General features: G+C 28.9%; 1 protein-coding gene across 6 annotated transcripts in view; it reads right to left on the bottom strand.

Moving 5' to 3' along the window:
* Positions 1-14,225: 14,225 nt before the first annotated feature.
* The window catches only part of LOC142318745 (beta-1,4-N-acetylgalactosaminyltransferase bre-4-like), an 84,050-nt gene continuing 79,463 nt past the window's right edge, over positions 14,226-18,812 (bottom strand). For all 6 annotated transcript variants that reach the window (XM_075355459.1, XM_075355290.1, XM_075355200.1 and 3 more), the window contains exons 6-7: positions 17,115-17,333; positions 14,226-15,321 (exon numbers count right to left, since the gene is read on the bottom strand). In XM_075355459.1, coding sequence (XP_075211574.1) covers positions 15,189-15,321; positions 17,115-17,333 — 352 coding nt within the window. In that variant the 3' untranslated portion in view covers positions 14,226-15,188. The remainder of the gene's footprint in view (positions 15,322-17,114; positions 17,334-18,812) is intronic.

The raw sequence follows: 18,812 nt of genomic DNA on the forward strand, positions 1-18,812 counted from the left end.
TTGTATTAAAAATTTGAAAACATAGGTTTTCAATTATCATTGAAAACTTATCATTGAATGAGGGTGTTGCTCGCAAAAGTCCAAATGAAGTATGTACCCTACTACATCGTTACTTAACGGTCCAGGACCTGTCCTGGACCGTTCAGAACATTAACATAAGTTAATGTCCTGAACATTAACTTATGTCCATTAACTTAACTGCCATAAGGTTTCTGTTAAATTTGGCTTCAACCAACAAATTTAAGAAAATATATCAATACTTTCCTGTCCATGGACACAATTTTCTTCCATGTGAAGGGAATTAAAGGAAAGGTGTGATAGAGTGTACCATTCAGAACAGTATGCTAAACTCATTGCAGAGTCATGCAGTTGATTCACAGTTGAGTATATAAACTTTTCACTGGATTTTCAAAACTGGTGGCATACATTTTATAAACACAATGCTTTGTCTGTTGAGACATTTGCAAGAAAGTCACAAAAGATAAAAAAGTTCATTTCGCCATATCTTCTTCTTTTGTTTGCATATTGCTGCGATCAACCATGTACAGTGAAGCCTATGAGTGTAATAAATCACACCAGTTCAAATTGCTAAACAAAAAACAATCGCCTAATCTTACTATTAATGCATACTCTATCCAGTGTTCAATTAACTCAAAAAGTTAAAAGATACTGAGAAGCTTTTACAATGTGTACCAGGTGAACACACAAACTTTTACGATGACATAATGTCATTGAAAACAACAGAAAACTATGAAGTTGTGAAGAATGCAGCAATGATCAACAGATCCAAGATGACTGGTTATTCAATTTTTTTAAATTAATATTTTTGTTTCTTTCATTGACTTTTGTGATATTGTTTTTTTAATATTATAGTTGTGTCTACTGTTTTACATTAAAATAATAAGTGACTAGTGATAACATTATGTGGTGCCTAATAATTTTTTTTCAAACAGCTGATATTAAAAGTTTTTATTAACCATTGTTTTGATGTGTCTAAGATTTCACATTTAATATGTAAATTATAGTAAATGTGTTAAACATACACATTTAAACAACTAAATTTTTAATTTAGTTGTTTAAAATGTTAAGATAAAATTACACAGTTAAATAACAATTACTTTTGAAAAGACATTAAGTCCAAAGAGTTTTTTATTGTTGTGTATAATATATCATATAAAATAAAAAAATTAAGTCAATTTATTCTTTATTATTACACCTAATAATAACAATTTAAGAAAATTCAGGATATTTATTGCCAATTTAAAAAAGGATGGTGTGTGGGTTTGTTTGTTGCATGGGCTCACATTTTTATTTTAATTGCTACTGGCGCAGAGTGGACCAATGGTAGTACACTGGGCAGCTGTGTGCGGCGCACGAATGATTCATTCATCCAAACAATTTATACTTTTTGATACAAATGATTTATCTAAAATTATATTCATGTTTTGGGGATACAAAAAGGAAATTGAGGTTAGAACTGTGTTAAAAAATTACAACTCACTCAACAAACAGCTAAAATTGTTCAGGATTATGAATCTTTTCATTGTAAAAGTTTTTACTGTTAGTATGCTAAATTCATTAATGTTATTTAGTTACAATTGGCAAAATTTTTAACAAAATCATTTGTAATGAAACAAACCACGACACATTTTTGTGGTAGGCTATAGGCCTGTCCTACATAAATGTAGGACAGGTTAGAACCTGTCCTACATGTTAGAACTGCTGGAGTTTTCAAAACAATCGATACAATTACTATTTACCTTTTATTTATGGTGCAAAGCTCTCAGAGTAAGTAAAATAGTAATTTTTCAACTAAAGCTATAAGTATATCAATTTTTAACAGCTGCATCTATTATAAAACTTAATCTTACAGGTAATCCGATTTTTTGATTATAGAAAATAATTTTAACACAGCTATCAAAAGGAAAACACATACAGTTAAAAAAATTTAATTTTATAATTACATTGATGTACAGTAATTATAATTGTAAACCAAATAAATTTAGAAATAAATATAATAGCAGGAACAACAAATAATAAAATATAACAATAGTTTTTTGGTTATATTGCTGCTATTTTTTAACGATAAAATATAAACATATACTTACAAATAATGCAAATAGCAATAATTAATTAATATATCACAAACAAATATTCATAACAATATCCTAGCATTACAATTAGATAACAACCTAATTTTAGAAGGTTGTAAAATCTTATTTGAATTGCATCAAAACCCAAGCAAATAAAATGAAAAATTAATTCAAAAATTTTACTATAACCAGAGAGACATGACTGTCTTTAATAAAAATCACAGCTATCAGTTTCAAGTCCAGCACGTATGAATGTATTGTACAATTTTTTTTTTACTTATCATTAAAAAAGTATGTATAAGGGAAAAAGGACATAATTATAAACACCATAAAAACATAATTTGATCAATTTTTTGCTAAACTGCCTACTCTAATAGAATACTGATAAATCTAAATTAATTAGGTAATTTTATAATATATTAATATTACATATAGTAAATTTGTTGCTGTTAGATGTTAATAAATGAAATAAATCTGTTAGCAATTTAAAGGACACAAAAAAATAAAAATCAATAAATTACCTTCTTATCCAAAATCTGTTCACCAATAACAAAAACACGTTTTTAGTTTAATAACAAATATCAATTAACTTTTTCCAATCTAAAAACAAAGTTTTTTGCGGTACTTTACTTTGACCAAATAAATAAATAAGATGCAGGCTAGTATATGCAGATGAGATTGCTTAAAAGCCTTTTGTATACCGTAACAGAAACATGTAAAATAGTGGTGTAAATATTTGATTATGTATTTATTTTATTATATAAAAATATATATACTTTTATTTTCTAAATAATAAGAAAGAGAGAGAGTGAGAGAGAGAGAGAGAGTGAGAGAGAGAGAGAGAACATCGCTGCTGTAAGTGCAAGTGTTTGTGAAAATCAAAATTCTAGTTTCCCAAGAAAAACACTACATAGTGAGCACATAATGTAAATTCATGAGATTCCTTTATCTAAAAACGAACATATAGATATACCTTTAAATGTTTAAATATTTTCTACAGCATGAATGGGGTCATTAATGCTGCTCATAGAATAAATACTACTAAAAATAAGGATAAACCTCCTATCATAGTTAATTTTGTTTCCAGATTTTCTAACGAGTAGTATTTGGCTAGATTTAAACGGTAACTTTTTGATATTTATATTAATAGAAATCTTAAAGAGCGTCGGTTTTTTTAATCATTTGTCTCCTACTACAAAAATTTGCTGTTTGAAAAGATTTTTTACTAAAAATAATAATTTCAATTATTGTTGGGTTAACAGTGGAAGAATTTACATCAAAAGAGCTTATAAAATAGTTGATAGCACTGGACTTAACAATTAATTTTGTTAATTAAATTTTTATTTCATGGGTTTAGTTTAATGTTCCATAATATGCTAGATATTGGCAATTATAATAATGAGGCTATCCAGTTTAGACATAATTACTCTTTCTTTGGGTTGGATGATCTGAAATTTATTTGTTGTAATGTTAAAGCATAAATTGTCATAAAGACCAAGTTTCTTATTTTGTTAGATGATATTAAAATTAATTTTCACATTATAATTTTTGTTGAGACAATGAATAATGTGTTTGTATTATAAATGATTTATATAATTTATCTTTTGATACAAACATTATTCAAAGTAGTAATTCTGTATTTATTAATTTTAATTATTGTGGTTACAGGCTTGGCAGTTATTTGTAGATCGCCTAGCCTTGAACTAGGAAAATTTTTATCTCATATGTATTCCAATTTTAAATCTATTGGTTATTTTAAAGTACAATTCTGTGCAGCATTATTCATATTAATTGATTGGGGAATGATTAAATATTGTAGCTGGCTTTGCTTATACATCCTATATTAATAAACCTACAAGGATCACTGAGTGTATGAATTCTTTTGTAAGTGATATATATATATATATATATATATACATCATATTTTTATAAATCATGATTTTTTTTTGACCCCCAAATGTCTTAGAATCAACTGTCACTGATCATATTTCTATTACGTGATCATTGGAGACACTTAAAAAAAAAAAAATGGTGTCGCTGGATATTATAATGGTGATAGTTTGAATTTAAGTAATGGTAGAAGTTGTACTTGTATTGATGAGATGAATCTGAAGGCTGACACTGAAAGTGAATGGTGGACTTATATAATTAAATGCTGTGATGAGGGTAAGTCATTGCATAATTTTCTTGAAGTTTTGAAAAAATATATGAAAATGCATCTTTTATTAGATTTATACAAAGTTGTAACTTTAATAGATTAAAGCCACGGATGTCTACAAATATTTTAACATCTATTAGAAACAGAAAAATAATAAATAAAGTTAAAAGACAAACTTTTAATATAGTCATATTTAATTATAAAATCTACAGAAATATTCCAAAAATAATTATTATTCTAAAAAAATTATAAATGCTAAGGACAAAAATAAATTAATTTAGAATCTTACAAGAAGTCAGTAATTCCTTCTCTAAAATAAACAATATATTTGAATTATATGTGGTGGATGGAAAGGGTTGTAACAAGTGATTCTTCTAATTAATGTTGTTGCTGTATCTATTATTAGCAATATTTTTATAAACTGTGGAAGTAGGCCGTTATATGGGAAACTGAAGTATAATGAGCCTTGTTGTTCTATTTTTTTCAGTCTGTTACATCTCATGAAATTTTTAATTAATTATTGAATTAAAGAATAATAATGTTTTTGTAACTCATGGGTTATCAAATGACATCGTAAAAGTGCTTAATTCTTTTATTTGTTTGCTTTTTGTTCGTATTTTTAATTTATGTTTTGTTAATGGCGTTCTTCCTAAATTTTCTAAACAGGCAATTCCATTATATAAAAATGGTGATAAAAGAGAGCCAATAAATTATAGACTTACAAACTCTGACCTTGTCTTTGTCTGAAATTCTGGGAAAAAGTGTATTAAATTTAGATCGGCTGCATTTTTTTAAAAATATAATCTATTCGGTGAAAATCAATCTGGATTCATATCAGGCACTGGAATTGATAATGTCTTGTTTACTCTTACAAATCTGATTCTAGAAAGATTGAATGATTGTGACCATGTTATTGGAATTTTTATGAAAAACAAAGTCTCTGACTCTGTTGATCACTCATTTCTTTTGAATAAATTGCATAATATTGGTACTAGGGGGACTGTTCTGAATTTATTTAATTCATATTTAAGAAACTACACAATGTATTAAACTGAGTGGTGTATTTGTGATTTCTAGGGTTCCATAGGATTAGTGTTTTGGGACTGATTTTATTCCTGGTGTATATGAATGATATTTTCAACTTTAATATTCGGGATAAATTTGTTTGTTTTGCTGATGACACGGCCATGTTTTTAGTGAAGGCTAATCATCATTCTTGGAGTGGATTCTTGTATGAATTTGTAAGGGGGAAGTCCATGGTCAATGCGATTAACAGTATGTGACTGGGCAAAAGACAGTCAACGGGCACCCGGAGAACCAGACAGATACACCTGGTTATGCAGTAACCAGGTGAATTCAGAAGCGTACTTTGGTCAACAATACTAGAGACAGTATGAAATAGGGGCTTTAGTAAGTATTTTCAAGTAACGTTAAAGAACTATTTACATGACAGAAACGTAATGTCAATGACTGAAGACGGAGAGGTGAGATTTAAGATAGGCGGGAGTGTTTCGCAGGGTTCGGTCCTGGGCCCCATCCTCTGGAACTTGGTCTTTGATGACCTTTTGAGGCAAGTTTCAAGGTGACACTACTTTAATCACCTATGCTGAAGATTTGCCCTTTGCTGAAGAGAAGGTTGAAGACCTAGCGAATGACACAATATCAAAGATAAGCAATTGGTTGAAAGAAAGGGGAATGGAACTGATGCCCAATAAGACGTATACTTACCGATGGTTGGTCGAAGGAAAATTGGTGAGATATAAACATAACTGTTGATGGACTTGGAGTGTGAAAACCACAAAGTATATAATAAAGAACTTGGACATATGGATTGACAGGTCTAGTCTTTTCACCACACACATTAGGGAAATAACAAGTAAGGTAAAAAAGGTTATTATGGCCCTGGATGGTCTAATGGGAAACAGGTTAGGGGCCCATGGTCGCATACGAGGAGACTCATTTTGACAGCAGCAATTTGTCCTTCTTCCTGCAGTACTGGTATGGGCAATAGCACTGGAGAAAAAATTAACCTACACAGGCTGGCAGTGATTAATACAGTAGCCGCATATCGTACAATATCCGATACCGTGGTTGAGGTAATTACAGGTGTATCTCCAATACACTTCAAGGTTACCCAGCTTAAAAGAATATATGAGGGTATGGAGAAGGAAGAAGCCAAAATTCTAATGCTGTAGAAATATTGGAAAAACACTGAAACGGGGGCCTGGACAAAGAAATCATTCAGACGATTAAATCCTGGCTAAAGAGAAAGCATGGCGACATAGGGTTTTACCTAACCCAATTACTCTCAGGCCATGGAGTGTTTAATACCTACCCGTTTAAATTCAAACGGAGACAGTCACCTCCGTGTATTTACTGTGGTCGATAAGATACCTGTGAACACACTTTTTATGAGTGCACAAGATGGATGTAAATGAAGGAATGGGTATGCTTAGGAGGACTTGATCCAGGAAGCACAATAAATTACATGCTGAGAGGAAAGCAAGAATGATCTGCGATGGAACAACTAGCTGCCAAAATAATAAAAAAGAAGGAAGCAGAACAAGACAAATGAGGAGCAGATTAAATAGAAAACATGAAGAGACAGAAGATCAATTCTGTTTGGACCAGCCTAGAAAAGTCATCTGATTAGGACAGAGTTAAAGAACCAGACCGGAGGGTGAAGGGGTGAAGGACAGCTGTCTGCGGAGCTGTCATTGGTCTGTGTTTGCATGGATTGGGAGGAGAGGATCAGTAAGATAGGAGATTTAGTCGATATGGTGCAGGTACACATATGCACTTTTAATAACATCTTGCAGAACCTGTTAGCAAGCCTGACACTTCACCTGTAAATGGGGTTCCTCCGATTCATCAAACAAAAAAACTTCATTCTTGGTAAATGAAGGCTAATCTGAGTGAAACTGATTAATGATTTGATATATAAATATTTTTTGCATTAATGCAATTAAAACTGAAATAATTTATTTTTTTAACAGGAGAAAAATTATTAATAACAAAAAAATAATTTTACATAGAATTACCTTGGGATAAATTTTGATTGTAATCTGAAATTTAATATCCATATAAATAATTTGGTTAAGAAGGTTAGGAGGTTTTTTTACAAGTTTAGGATTCTTAGGTATATTTTGCTTTATATCCAACTATTAACTCATTAAAAATTTGTCTGGTTAAACTAATTTCCTAGTAATTTTTTTATTTTTTGTTTAATGTTGATAATCTTAAAAATTTATTGCTGTGTGTTTATAAAAAAGAAACATTTACTTAATTGTATTATAATTATTCCTAAATAACTAGATATTCTTTGATAAGTAATATTTGTATACCTCTTGTTAAGACATTAGCGCTCTGCTGCGGAGGTTGGTAATATAGATGTATTACCAAATCCAATCAGCTTTTATGTCTCTTCACTGGATAACCATTTCTGCTATCTTAATATCAATATTTTACTTATAAGAGGAACACCATGCTAAAACTAAATGTAAATTTTATCAGCAAAGTATAGAGTTTAATGAAATGTAATGTATGTTGTTAGAAAATCATGCAGCGTGAAACAATTCACCATATATAATGAATGTACCTGAATAGAGGGTGTATATAAAAATATTTCTGAATGGAAAAAGTTAAGTTTAAAAATGGTCAAAATCAAAAGAATATACAAAAATTCTTATCATTATCAGTTAAGATAAAAGCACACTAGTAAATAATAAAAGAACTGTAAAAAATGTAACTCAATTTAAATTTCTATATGCATCACGCACAGAAATTCAACATTAAAATAAATTTTCATCAGTCAATGTGTTATTAACAAATAAATTAATTAACCCCTTTATTCTATTACTCAAATATATTAAACAGTCATGCTTAAACAATTTACAGTTTATTCATAACTTAATATAAACTATATATATATATATATGTATGTGTGCAAATGAATTTATTTTAAAAATTAAAATTTTATTTCTCTGTTCTTTTATCTTATGATGAGGGGAATAACATACATAACAATAATTATTTTATTAGCATAAAAGCTAACCTAATACAGAATAATCAAATTTACAAATTATTCTGCTAAAAGTGAATTGATTAGTTTATTTAAATCTCATTAAAATCATTTTCACTGCTACCACCTTTAGGAAAACTAGACATTTTTTTCATGTAAATTACAAATATATGGCTGGATTTTCTTAACACACTTAAGATGAAATTATAACAGTTTAAAATGATTTTTTCCTCATTATAATAAAACAGATAAAAAATATTTATGAACAATTAATAATATACAATATTAATCTTTGATTTTGCTTCTTGTATAATATGTTACATTTTAACTTAAGTTCTTGGGTGGTCCAAAAAATAATGAGGCAAGAGATGTAGTTTGAAAAATCTATATTCTGATCTATATTCTTAAGTGCAACACACTGCTTCTAGTGTTTGATCCACTTTTCAAACATGAAATCCAGACCATCTTTCAATAGCACTTTGGCATTTCTACTTCTTGGCTTTATGACCTCAAGATTTGTCTAATTTTAACACTTTCAGGGTCCTTCTTCACTTCTGGGAACAATCAGAAGTCACACAGAATTAGATCTGAGTTTTATGGTGGTTGAAAAATAGTTATTTAAATTTAAATTAAAATTTAGTTATTTAATTTATTTTCTATTTAAGAATTCACAGACTAGCTAAGTGACATGGGCACTTAGATAGTCCCACACTACCGCACTAACGTGATGAAACAGACTTTTTTCTATTTTTTCTACGGCATTTTTTTCTGAAACGAATCAGCATTATCTTCAACACATTGATGTACCAGAGAGTTTTTACAGTCGTCTCTGTAGGTACCTGATGTTGATAAACGAATCCTTCATGATAAAAAAAAAAAAAATGACCATCATAACCCTACCTGCACTGTGAGCGGCTTTTGCTTTTTTTGAAGGTGATGAAGAAGTTGAGTTTCCATGGGAGCTACGTTGTTTCATCTCAGGTCATAATGGAACATCTAAGACTTGTCAATGGTTTCCACATTATAAGATATTCGATTTGGTCAGGTATTAAGAGCTGTGGAATACAAATATATGGATACTAAGCATTTCATATGCATCTGCTCACTCAAAATATTGGCGCTGCTTTTTGAGATGTGTAGTAGTTCCCTCAAATGCCAACACACAATTACAATAATGATGATACACTTGCTGTGTTCACCATAATATTACTAATCGACATGCTTGGTTAACCCCTCTTGCCATGTCTTCTACACTCTCTCATCTGGCCAAAAATGCGTCATGTCAATGAAAACATGTTCCGTATGATACGTACTCTACATTAAATGCTTCTTTCAACAGTTTGTTTGCTTTTTTAAAGGGAATTTTTTTAAATGGATACAAAACTGAATTTGTAACAGTGATTAGTATTTTTTCCTGAGGTTAGTGATTATCCAAAACACTTTACGCAATGGTCACTGACACTCGATGACTACAAAATCAACTTGAAGTTGACATGAGTCACATCTAGGAACTTGTAGGATTGCCACTTTGTGCAATTTAAATTTTCCCCCAAGAAAATCAAGTCTTATTACTTTTTTGGATCTCCTCATACATCCATTTTATTAGATTATATTTAATTCCTCATACTGTTTTACTATGAGATAAAACAAAGTATACGGCAAAATAATATATAAACAATTAATTAAAATCGTCATTAATCTAATTTCTATTTAATATGAGCATCATTTTCAAAGTAATCTATTAACTGATATTAATATACCTTTAATATGAAATTAAAAAAAAAAGGGTGATATATCTGAAACAGCCAAAGTTAACATAATGAAAAATAAAGTAAGTAATAATTCTTAAAACATTCATTCATCATAAAAAAAAATTGTTTTCATAAGAATAGGATAATATTTCAGATAGACTTTTCTTTTGAAATATATTAATATTTATAAATATTCAAAACACAAATCCGTAAATATCTCATTAACCTACAAATACACATCCACTCATAGAATTAAGTACAACAGTTAAATACAATTAACTCTTCCTTTAAAATACAATATGGTTTTTCTTAAAAATCTCCATTAATCCATATTTTAGGTAATATGATGCAATCATTACCCAATTTACATTAGCTTGACACTACTGAGAATATACTTCACAATTTTGTTCACGATATCCTTAATGAGATAATGAAATGGATTTTTGTTATGGACTGATTACATCACATATGAATTACAGATTGTGTCGGTAACAATGCAAACAAGTGAATGAATATAAAGAGCTTACCAAATGTTTTAAGACAGTTAGCATAGCACTTGATTGCTAGTTGGAGCACTTCATATTATTCTATGTAGCAGTGCTACATAGAATAATAGTGAAACATTTCTCGTATTTTATTTAAGTATTATTTTCATCAAAAATAAAATAAGACAATTAACTACAGATTAACAATTTACTAAGTAAATAAAAATGAAAAAAATAAATTTATAAAAGTATAAAAATAAACATTAAATAATTTTTCTAATAGAACAAAATTAATATAATCAAGTTAAAGTTAATATTTATCCCAACTTCTAGTAATTGACATTCTTAAAACAGAACTACTGAAATTTTTTAAATTTAATTTAAATAATTTATTGCAAGAATCATTTCATAGTCTAAAGGAAATGAAGTAAGAACCAGGTACATGCAACTGAAACAAGATTTTACAAATATAACGTACATCTGTACTATTCACAGTAGTACAGACCAACTTAACTTGGACATAGCAATGGCTATGTCCAAGTTAAGATCTGCCAATGATATAAGCTGCAATTTCAAGGCATAAAAGTTAAAAGAAACTGAAGAAGAAATTTAATTATAAAAATAGAGAAATATTTCTATAAAATTTTTAAAATCAAATATAAAAATACCCAACTGAAAAAGTATACTCCAAAGTGATCTAAATCAAATGTAACATTTTTTGGTTAGACAGAGCAAATGTGTAAAAAAATGTACTGAATTCCATATAGCATTATTTTTCCCCAAAATAGTCATCAATTTTCATTTTGATTATAGTACAACACTAAGTCACACTACTAGCTATATACTAGGCTGTCATATCAGAAATAGCTGATGAGTTCTTTAACCTATTGTTCATATTTATAGTTTGTAAGGTTGTGTCAAAGTAAATATAAATTTTTAAGCGTAATTTAATTTAAAATATGAAATAGAAAGAATATTATAATAACCAGTTTGGGCAATCTTTAATAATTAATTAGTAGACGTACAATGAAAATCAACCAAACAAATTAGAAACAAAGCTAACTGGAATAAGTATTAAAAAAACAAATTGTTAGAAAAGTTCTACATCACAAGCGTTTGTTAGTTACAAATGTACCCTCCTATAAGGGTGTTTTATTGTTTCCTAAAGGTACAGTTATAACATTCATTGTACAAAATTGCAGCTAAACATAATTAAGGATTAATTGTAAAATACATTTTAACTGTTGTACCAAAAGCACCCCAACATAGAAATAGAATAAACCTACAAGTAGAATAAGAATTGAATATTTTATTAAAAAAATTATGAGCAAGATCATTTCTATCTACAACACAAACCAAAAATTATTAAATTGTGTAAACTAAATTCTTTTAACTCTCTGCTTATGGCTGATCTGAAAGAAGGGAAGGGTAACTGTGGAACAAAATCTATGATTAATTTTTATTGAATCATTGGAAAGTGGAAAAACTATCAAACAGCTGAAGAAAACAAGTAAGAAGGTATCTTATCACTGAATTATCTGTGAAAAAGTTATGGTCCATTCGGAAATATGAACAAAACATACTTAATTATTATGCAATAAATTTTAAAAAGTATATCAAAAATTACAAAATTACTCCAAAAACTGATGGGTGTACGTTCTGTGATAAAAAAAAATTACTACAAAAAAAACTGCTCTGATTATTTATCTGTGTTTGGTAACAAGAGCAGCTTTTAAGAAATTTCTTAAATGTAACTCCTTAATGTTTACTAAATGGATCTTAGTCATAAAATGTGCACCAAAATGTACTTTATCATTTAAGTTGGGACATTTTAGAAAATACCAAAAGTAAAAACATAAAATATCAGAAGTAGCAGTTCAATGATATGTTTTATTACTTTATACTAAAACCAATATAATTATTGCAAAATCTTGAGTATAAGGAGGTGGATTCCAAACGTGAGTTAACAATGGTAACTTTTCAGTATTGACAGTTAAGTTATTCTTATATGTAGAACAATGATTATGCAAAACAAAATTATATTATTATCTTGCAAAGTTTGGAACTCAATTTGAAAACAGTTATTTGCTCTTCAAACTGTACTGAAACCATAAAGCTGCTGATTCTGTATGTCAATGAAAATAAATGGCCATGAAATCATTTCAGCGATATAAACAAATAGTTGCATTCTGTAACATGAGGTAAATACAAAATCGAAATGTGAAAATGAAAAATCAACTGAATATGGAATAGTGTTTACAATAACTGCACTTTGTGGAAAATAATATTTAAGACCCAGAAAAGAGTGATGAATTACAATAAGCTTAGAGGCAATTTTTTGAGAAATAAAATTACAATGTTACACTTGTTATCTACTACTTTGCTATACATATTGTAATTTACAAACTTTTCAAACAATAGGTCTCAAAGTATTACTATGAACTCCTCACAGGTAGAAAAAATGACAGCCCTTAATGTATGGAAGAAATCATTTTTATTTAGAAAGAGAATTATTTGAGTAATCATTTGGTTTTGTTTATTTTGATACTTTTATATATTGTTGCAAAGCCTGTTTCTTACTGTTTAAATTTAAATAAGACATGATAAAAATGGTTAATAAATTACGATGAATATTATTAAAAAGTATATAAGATATAAACAAATTACACAATTACTAGAATAGAGAGCGAGCACATATAAATCTAAAAGGTTGAAGCATTAGGTGTTTTGAGTCTGATCAGCATGTCATTTGTGATAAGAAAACAATTTCAGAAAATTTAAGTTAACAATAAAAAATAATTAAAATTATTTAGGATCTTAGGATAAATTTTAAACTACCCCAGTTTATTTAACGTATAACTCATTCTAACCACCCATGTATTTTGCTTATTCTTTTCCCCTTCTCTCTCATTATTGGTTCTATACGTGCCGATCTGGCTATCCTAAGGATAGACTGAAAAGCCAGTGAGTGTATCATTGATGTTGGTAGGAGAGCTGCCTGTAAACCTACCTAAGGACCACTTCTGTGGTAAGAATAAGATTATTAATTCTTAATGGTCAAAAGATTGGTAAGAATAAGAATATTAATTCTTATTCTTAGTTTTAAAAGAATATTAATGGCTGAAGTGTCAGTCAGGTAGAGATAGGTCTCCAATTTTCCCTTACAAAACATTGTATCTAACCACAATCTCAGAACTTCTTATCACAAATTTTAAAGAATGAGTTTTAAACAAATTTCATTATCTCCTCCATCAATTATATTATATATTTTTTACAAATTATTAATAGATAAAATAATATCATTATTCTCTGAATATTTTGCTGGGTTTATTATTTAACATTTTTAAATAAAGCAGAGTGATGGTTTTGAATTATATTCTAAAAAAATTTAACATTCAGTAAAAACAGTCAAGATACAAAAATTACCATCATAATATGACTTGCTTAAAGTGAGGAAGTTCATGAAACATTAAAAAAAAATAATATTAAATTAATATCTCTAACATTCTGCAATTCTTTACTGGAACACAAACAATATTCAACAAACTTTCTCTTTAAAAGAATTTCATAAATATATAAATTAAATAATATCATAATGATGTTACAACATTAAAGAAACAATAACACTATTAAATATTTAAAAATAAAACTATAAATACTGGGGAAATCCACTTACAGTGGATAAATGAAATTCAATAAAAAAAATTAACAATCTGATAATAAATACTTTTATATAATTAACTATTATGTAATAAATATGTACACTATCACATTTTAAAATTAAGTCACAATCTGGTAAAAAAAAGAGTAAAAATAAATCACAATTTATTGTAATATTCATATTTTTGAAATTATAATTTTTTTAAATTCACAAATATTTTTCAAAAATATTGAATATAAGTTAAAAAAATAAGTACTAAATTAAGTACACATAATTTTAAGTGAAAACCCAACTTTTTTTTGTAGAATATAAATACATTTTAAGAACATAATAACAACAACAATAATAATTTAACTTCCATTACTACCTTATCAGTCAACAATGCTAATAATTATTGATGCTAGGCACAGGTATATCACGTTTTATATTAATATATATATATGCAAGATAAAAATTTTAATTATACATAAACATGTTGCAATAATATACAACTTGATACAATGATTGTATAAGAATACAATAATTGTACACTTTTAAAGCAATTAGTTATAATTTAATATCATTACTATAAATATCATCTACACATAATTTAAACACCTATCATTCTACAAAGCTATTTTATTATAAAATTACAGCAATACATTATTGCTGACAAATATTTATTAGCAAACTGCCATTTCTCAATAACTGACTAGAAAGGTTCTTAAATAATTTTTTTTACTATAAAGTAAACTCTAGCTGCTTTTGTCAGTGGAAAAAATAGCTGGTTTTTCACTTCATTGTAAAAATAAAATGTTTTTTGTTAAGTACGTAATTTATAATTTTTTACGTAAATACACAGCTGACTAATCATAATTACAGATTTATCAGTATTTAATACATAAAAATTAATTAATGATAGTTTCAGATGAATTTAAAATTAAAATCTTTATTTACTAATGGTAATAATGATTACAGTAGTAAAGGCACAGCCTGGGTCACTGGGGGCCACCAATCCAAAGGTGAGCCCATGCAGGCCATCAGCTGGGAACAGCTAACTCAACAAGGACCCACGTTAGAGAACGATTACGTATCAGACTGAGACGACGGTACTGGAGACTATTCAGTCCATCTTCTTTGATTCTCTTCCGGCCAGAATAAAGTATCTCAAATCTAAAAAAATACACAATTAACAGATATCAATTTCTAAAAAGGAGCAGAATTATGAAAAAGACACTATTAAAAATACCTTTATTTTGGATGCACATATAACATGTTTTCTGGATAATATATCAAACAAGAGGACATTTGGTTCTGAGAAAAGTTCATTTACAATTGAATGAGTGCAGCAAAGTCAAACTCATCTAATATAATGTTGATTCACTAAGTTATGAAATAGCAATGCATCAGTTACTTCCAAAGGAAATCATATAAAAATTACCTATGGCTTTAGACACAGTATACAATTTTTAATTTTCAGCATTAGAAATTTGGTGATATGAATCATCAAATGTGTTTAAATACGATGTAAAATACCTTAAAAAACTACCAATCCATCTAAGATAAATTGAGTTATTTTTTTAGAGGTAAAATGTTATTAGTTAATAAATAATTTTTATTTTGAATTATACAATAAATCCTCCTCTATGAATCATGAGACCTTGCCGTTGGTGAGGGGGCTTGAGTGCTCAGGGATACAGAGTAGCTGGACCAAAGGTGCAACCATATCGGAGAGGTATCTGTTGAGAGCCAGACTAAGGAATGATTCCTGAAAGAGGGCAGCAGCTCTTTCAGTAGTTGTTAGGGTCGTGAGTTAGAATGACTTAAATGGCCATATCAACATCACTCAGTCCTCTGAGTACTGCGCAGCTGAAAGCAATGGAAAACTACAGCTGCTTTTTTTCCAAGAAAATGTGGCTCTCTGCATTTTCATATAGCAATGATGGAGGCGCCTTCCTTGGTAAAATATTCCGGAGGTAAACTAGTCCCCTGTTCGGATGTCCGGGTGGGGACTACTAAGGAATCCAAATAGTCCATCGATTACAACTCTTCAAATGTTATTTTCTTCATATCGGGTCATCAAATCATCAAACTGTTGACTGTCATCAAGTCATCAAACCATATGATCTGTTGAACAAAATTAAACTGCATTGTTCAGTCACCAGTCACCAGAATTTAGCTGAAAATCGTGTCAAGTCCAGTATGCACCTAGAATATCATTTAAGATATGAAAAGAAATTAACCGTATCCATTTTTAGTCGAGCTACACTGAAAACAATGAATTTTTATTGAAAATATAGCTGATATATTGTGGATTTTGGGCCCAGCCACCCCTAACAAGATGCAGCCAACCAAGTTAAATAAGTTTAATTCAACCGAGTTAGACTGAGTAATTGATGATCTGCTAAGAATAACTAATCAATCAATTTGGAAACCGACCAGTTTAGAAACCAGACCCTGCTTGGGACCAGCTGTATGACACTGAACATCTTGTCTGAAGGTGGGCCACAGGTTTACTTTTAACAAATCAGACCAAGACACAGAGTATGAAATTACAACCTCTTTAAGGTATCAAATTCTAACCTCAAGAGCCATCACTGATTCTACTAATTCAAAACTCAATTCGCTAACATAGGGATTTTTAATTCCTCCATGCGACTGTTTATTACAACAATGACAAATTCAGTTGCACTCATTCTGAATGACAACTATCTCTCATGAATCATAATGAATTTTACATTCATAAAAAATATTGCCAAATGAAATTTAGAGAAAAAAAAAATGGTCAGATAAATACAATAGCTCCAGTCAAACCGATAACATATATTACTGGTTTGATTGTAAAATTATAAATTACAACTTTCATTGTAAAATTAACAAATTCAGATTAGAATATTTATTTGGGAAAATAACACGATTTAATAATTAAACAATTAAAATTAAATTTAAACCAGAAATTATGTTACCTTTTTGGGTTAGCCTTTTCTTTACGATGTGAAAGCATTGTATAACGTGCAATATTATTTGGATACCTAGAAATATGTAGACCGACTGACTTGAGACGTGCAGCCATGTCATCATCTTCACCACCCCAACCCCAATACATATTGCTGAATCCATTGACTAGTTCAAACTGACTTTTTGTCATAGCACTTACACCACCAAATAAGTCAGAATATGGTAACCTGTATAATAAAGTATGTTATATCAATATAAACAAACCTACATTCTAGAATTAATTTCTTAAATAAATAACAAAGAAAGATTGTTAAAAATCGATTCTTACAAATTAATATTTGAAGATTATAATTTAATAACTGGGTATTAAATACTACAACTTATACATATAACACTATATGCACGGATACAAATTTATAGTTTTAAATAATCCCTGATGATGGAGAAATGACTCTGAAAGTGCTTGGATAATACATTAAAAAAATTGTTGGTAAGTGGAAATATATTGTTTATACAAACTACAACTTACTCTAACACGGGGAATGTAGTTCTATTTAAATTATGAAGTGGATCAATTAATAATTTATTTTTTTGTTTTTAATTAAATTGTCAACCAACTGGTATCTTCCCTCAACCATCCCTCCAACTACTGTAACCATGAACTATTCTCTTCTCATCATATGCCCAATTGAATTCATCATTCTACCGTTTAATTTCCTCAGCATTTGCCTATCTTTTCCCCAACACCTCATCATTTCTAACCTTATCTTCCTAACAAACACCCTCCATCTTTCAAACATGTTAAAATTTAATAAATAGTAACAACAAGAACTTTAAATTTCTAAACGATAGAAATTGTTTCAAATTCGTGTACTTAAGTCATTTTTAATATTTTCAATAACATTTAATAAATAATATTTTATCATTCATTATTATAAGAATTTACAATATACAGAATTTATTTCATTTCTAAATTATTACATTACCTTACAAAAGGATTAATTTGATAACCCATTATCAAGCAGACAGCAAATATTTTTACTTAGAGTAATAATCATCATCCCTCCAAGCTCATAAATTGATTGCATGCATTACACACAGACACACGTTTAACACTCATTTACACAGTAACTGTGTTTTCTCCTATTTTTATGATTTTACTGTAAAGTGTACCATTGACCCAGCTTAACATCTAATTAAGCACACAAGCGTACATTTTAAATACCAGCATCCAGGATACTAATTTCAGCATTAAACTGCTAGTTTTCATTTGTCAACCATTTTATCAAAAGGGAGAATGGGCTTTGCCTCAGCTCATGAAGACTGTACTGTTAGCTACAAAAAATACTGTTATATTATGCACAACAGAATGTTAACACACAAAATGAGGCCAGTCTAAAGCGTGGAATGAAATCAAATGCATTCACTTACTGGTCCCTGTAACAGGATTTCTTTGTCTGAATTATCTGAGTTTGGCCATCATTCATCCAAAAAGAGTAACAAAAAAAATGTATTTATAAAAGTCTTAGGAATATCAAAGCTGGATTTAGCAGCCAACACTGTTTAAGAGACTTCATTCACAGTATGTTTGACATTAATCTTATCTTATGTTTCAAATTTCAGCACTGATGTATAAGTTAATATTATGTTTACTATTTTAAAGATATTATATTTGGAAAACAATACATTAGTTCTGGAATTATTTT

This window comes from Lycorma delicatula, chromosome 1 (genome assembly GCF_047948215.1).
Source record: "Lycorma delicatula isolate Av1 chromosome 1, ASM4794821v1, whole genome shotgun sequence".
NCBI classification, from domain to species: Eukaryota; Metazoa; Arthropoda; class Insecta; order Hemiptera; family Fulgoridae; genus Lycorma; species Lycorma delicatula.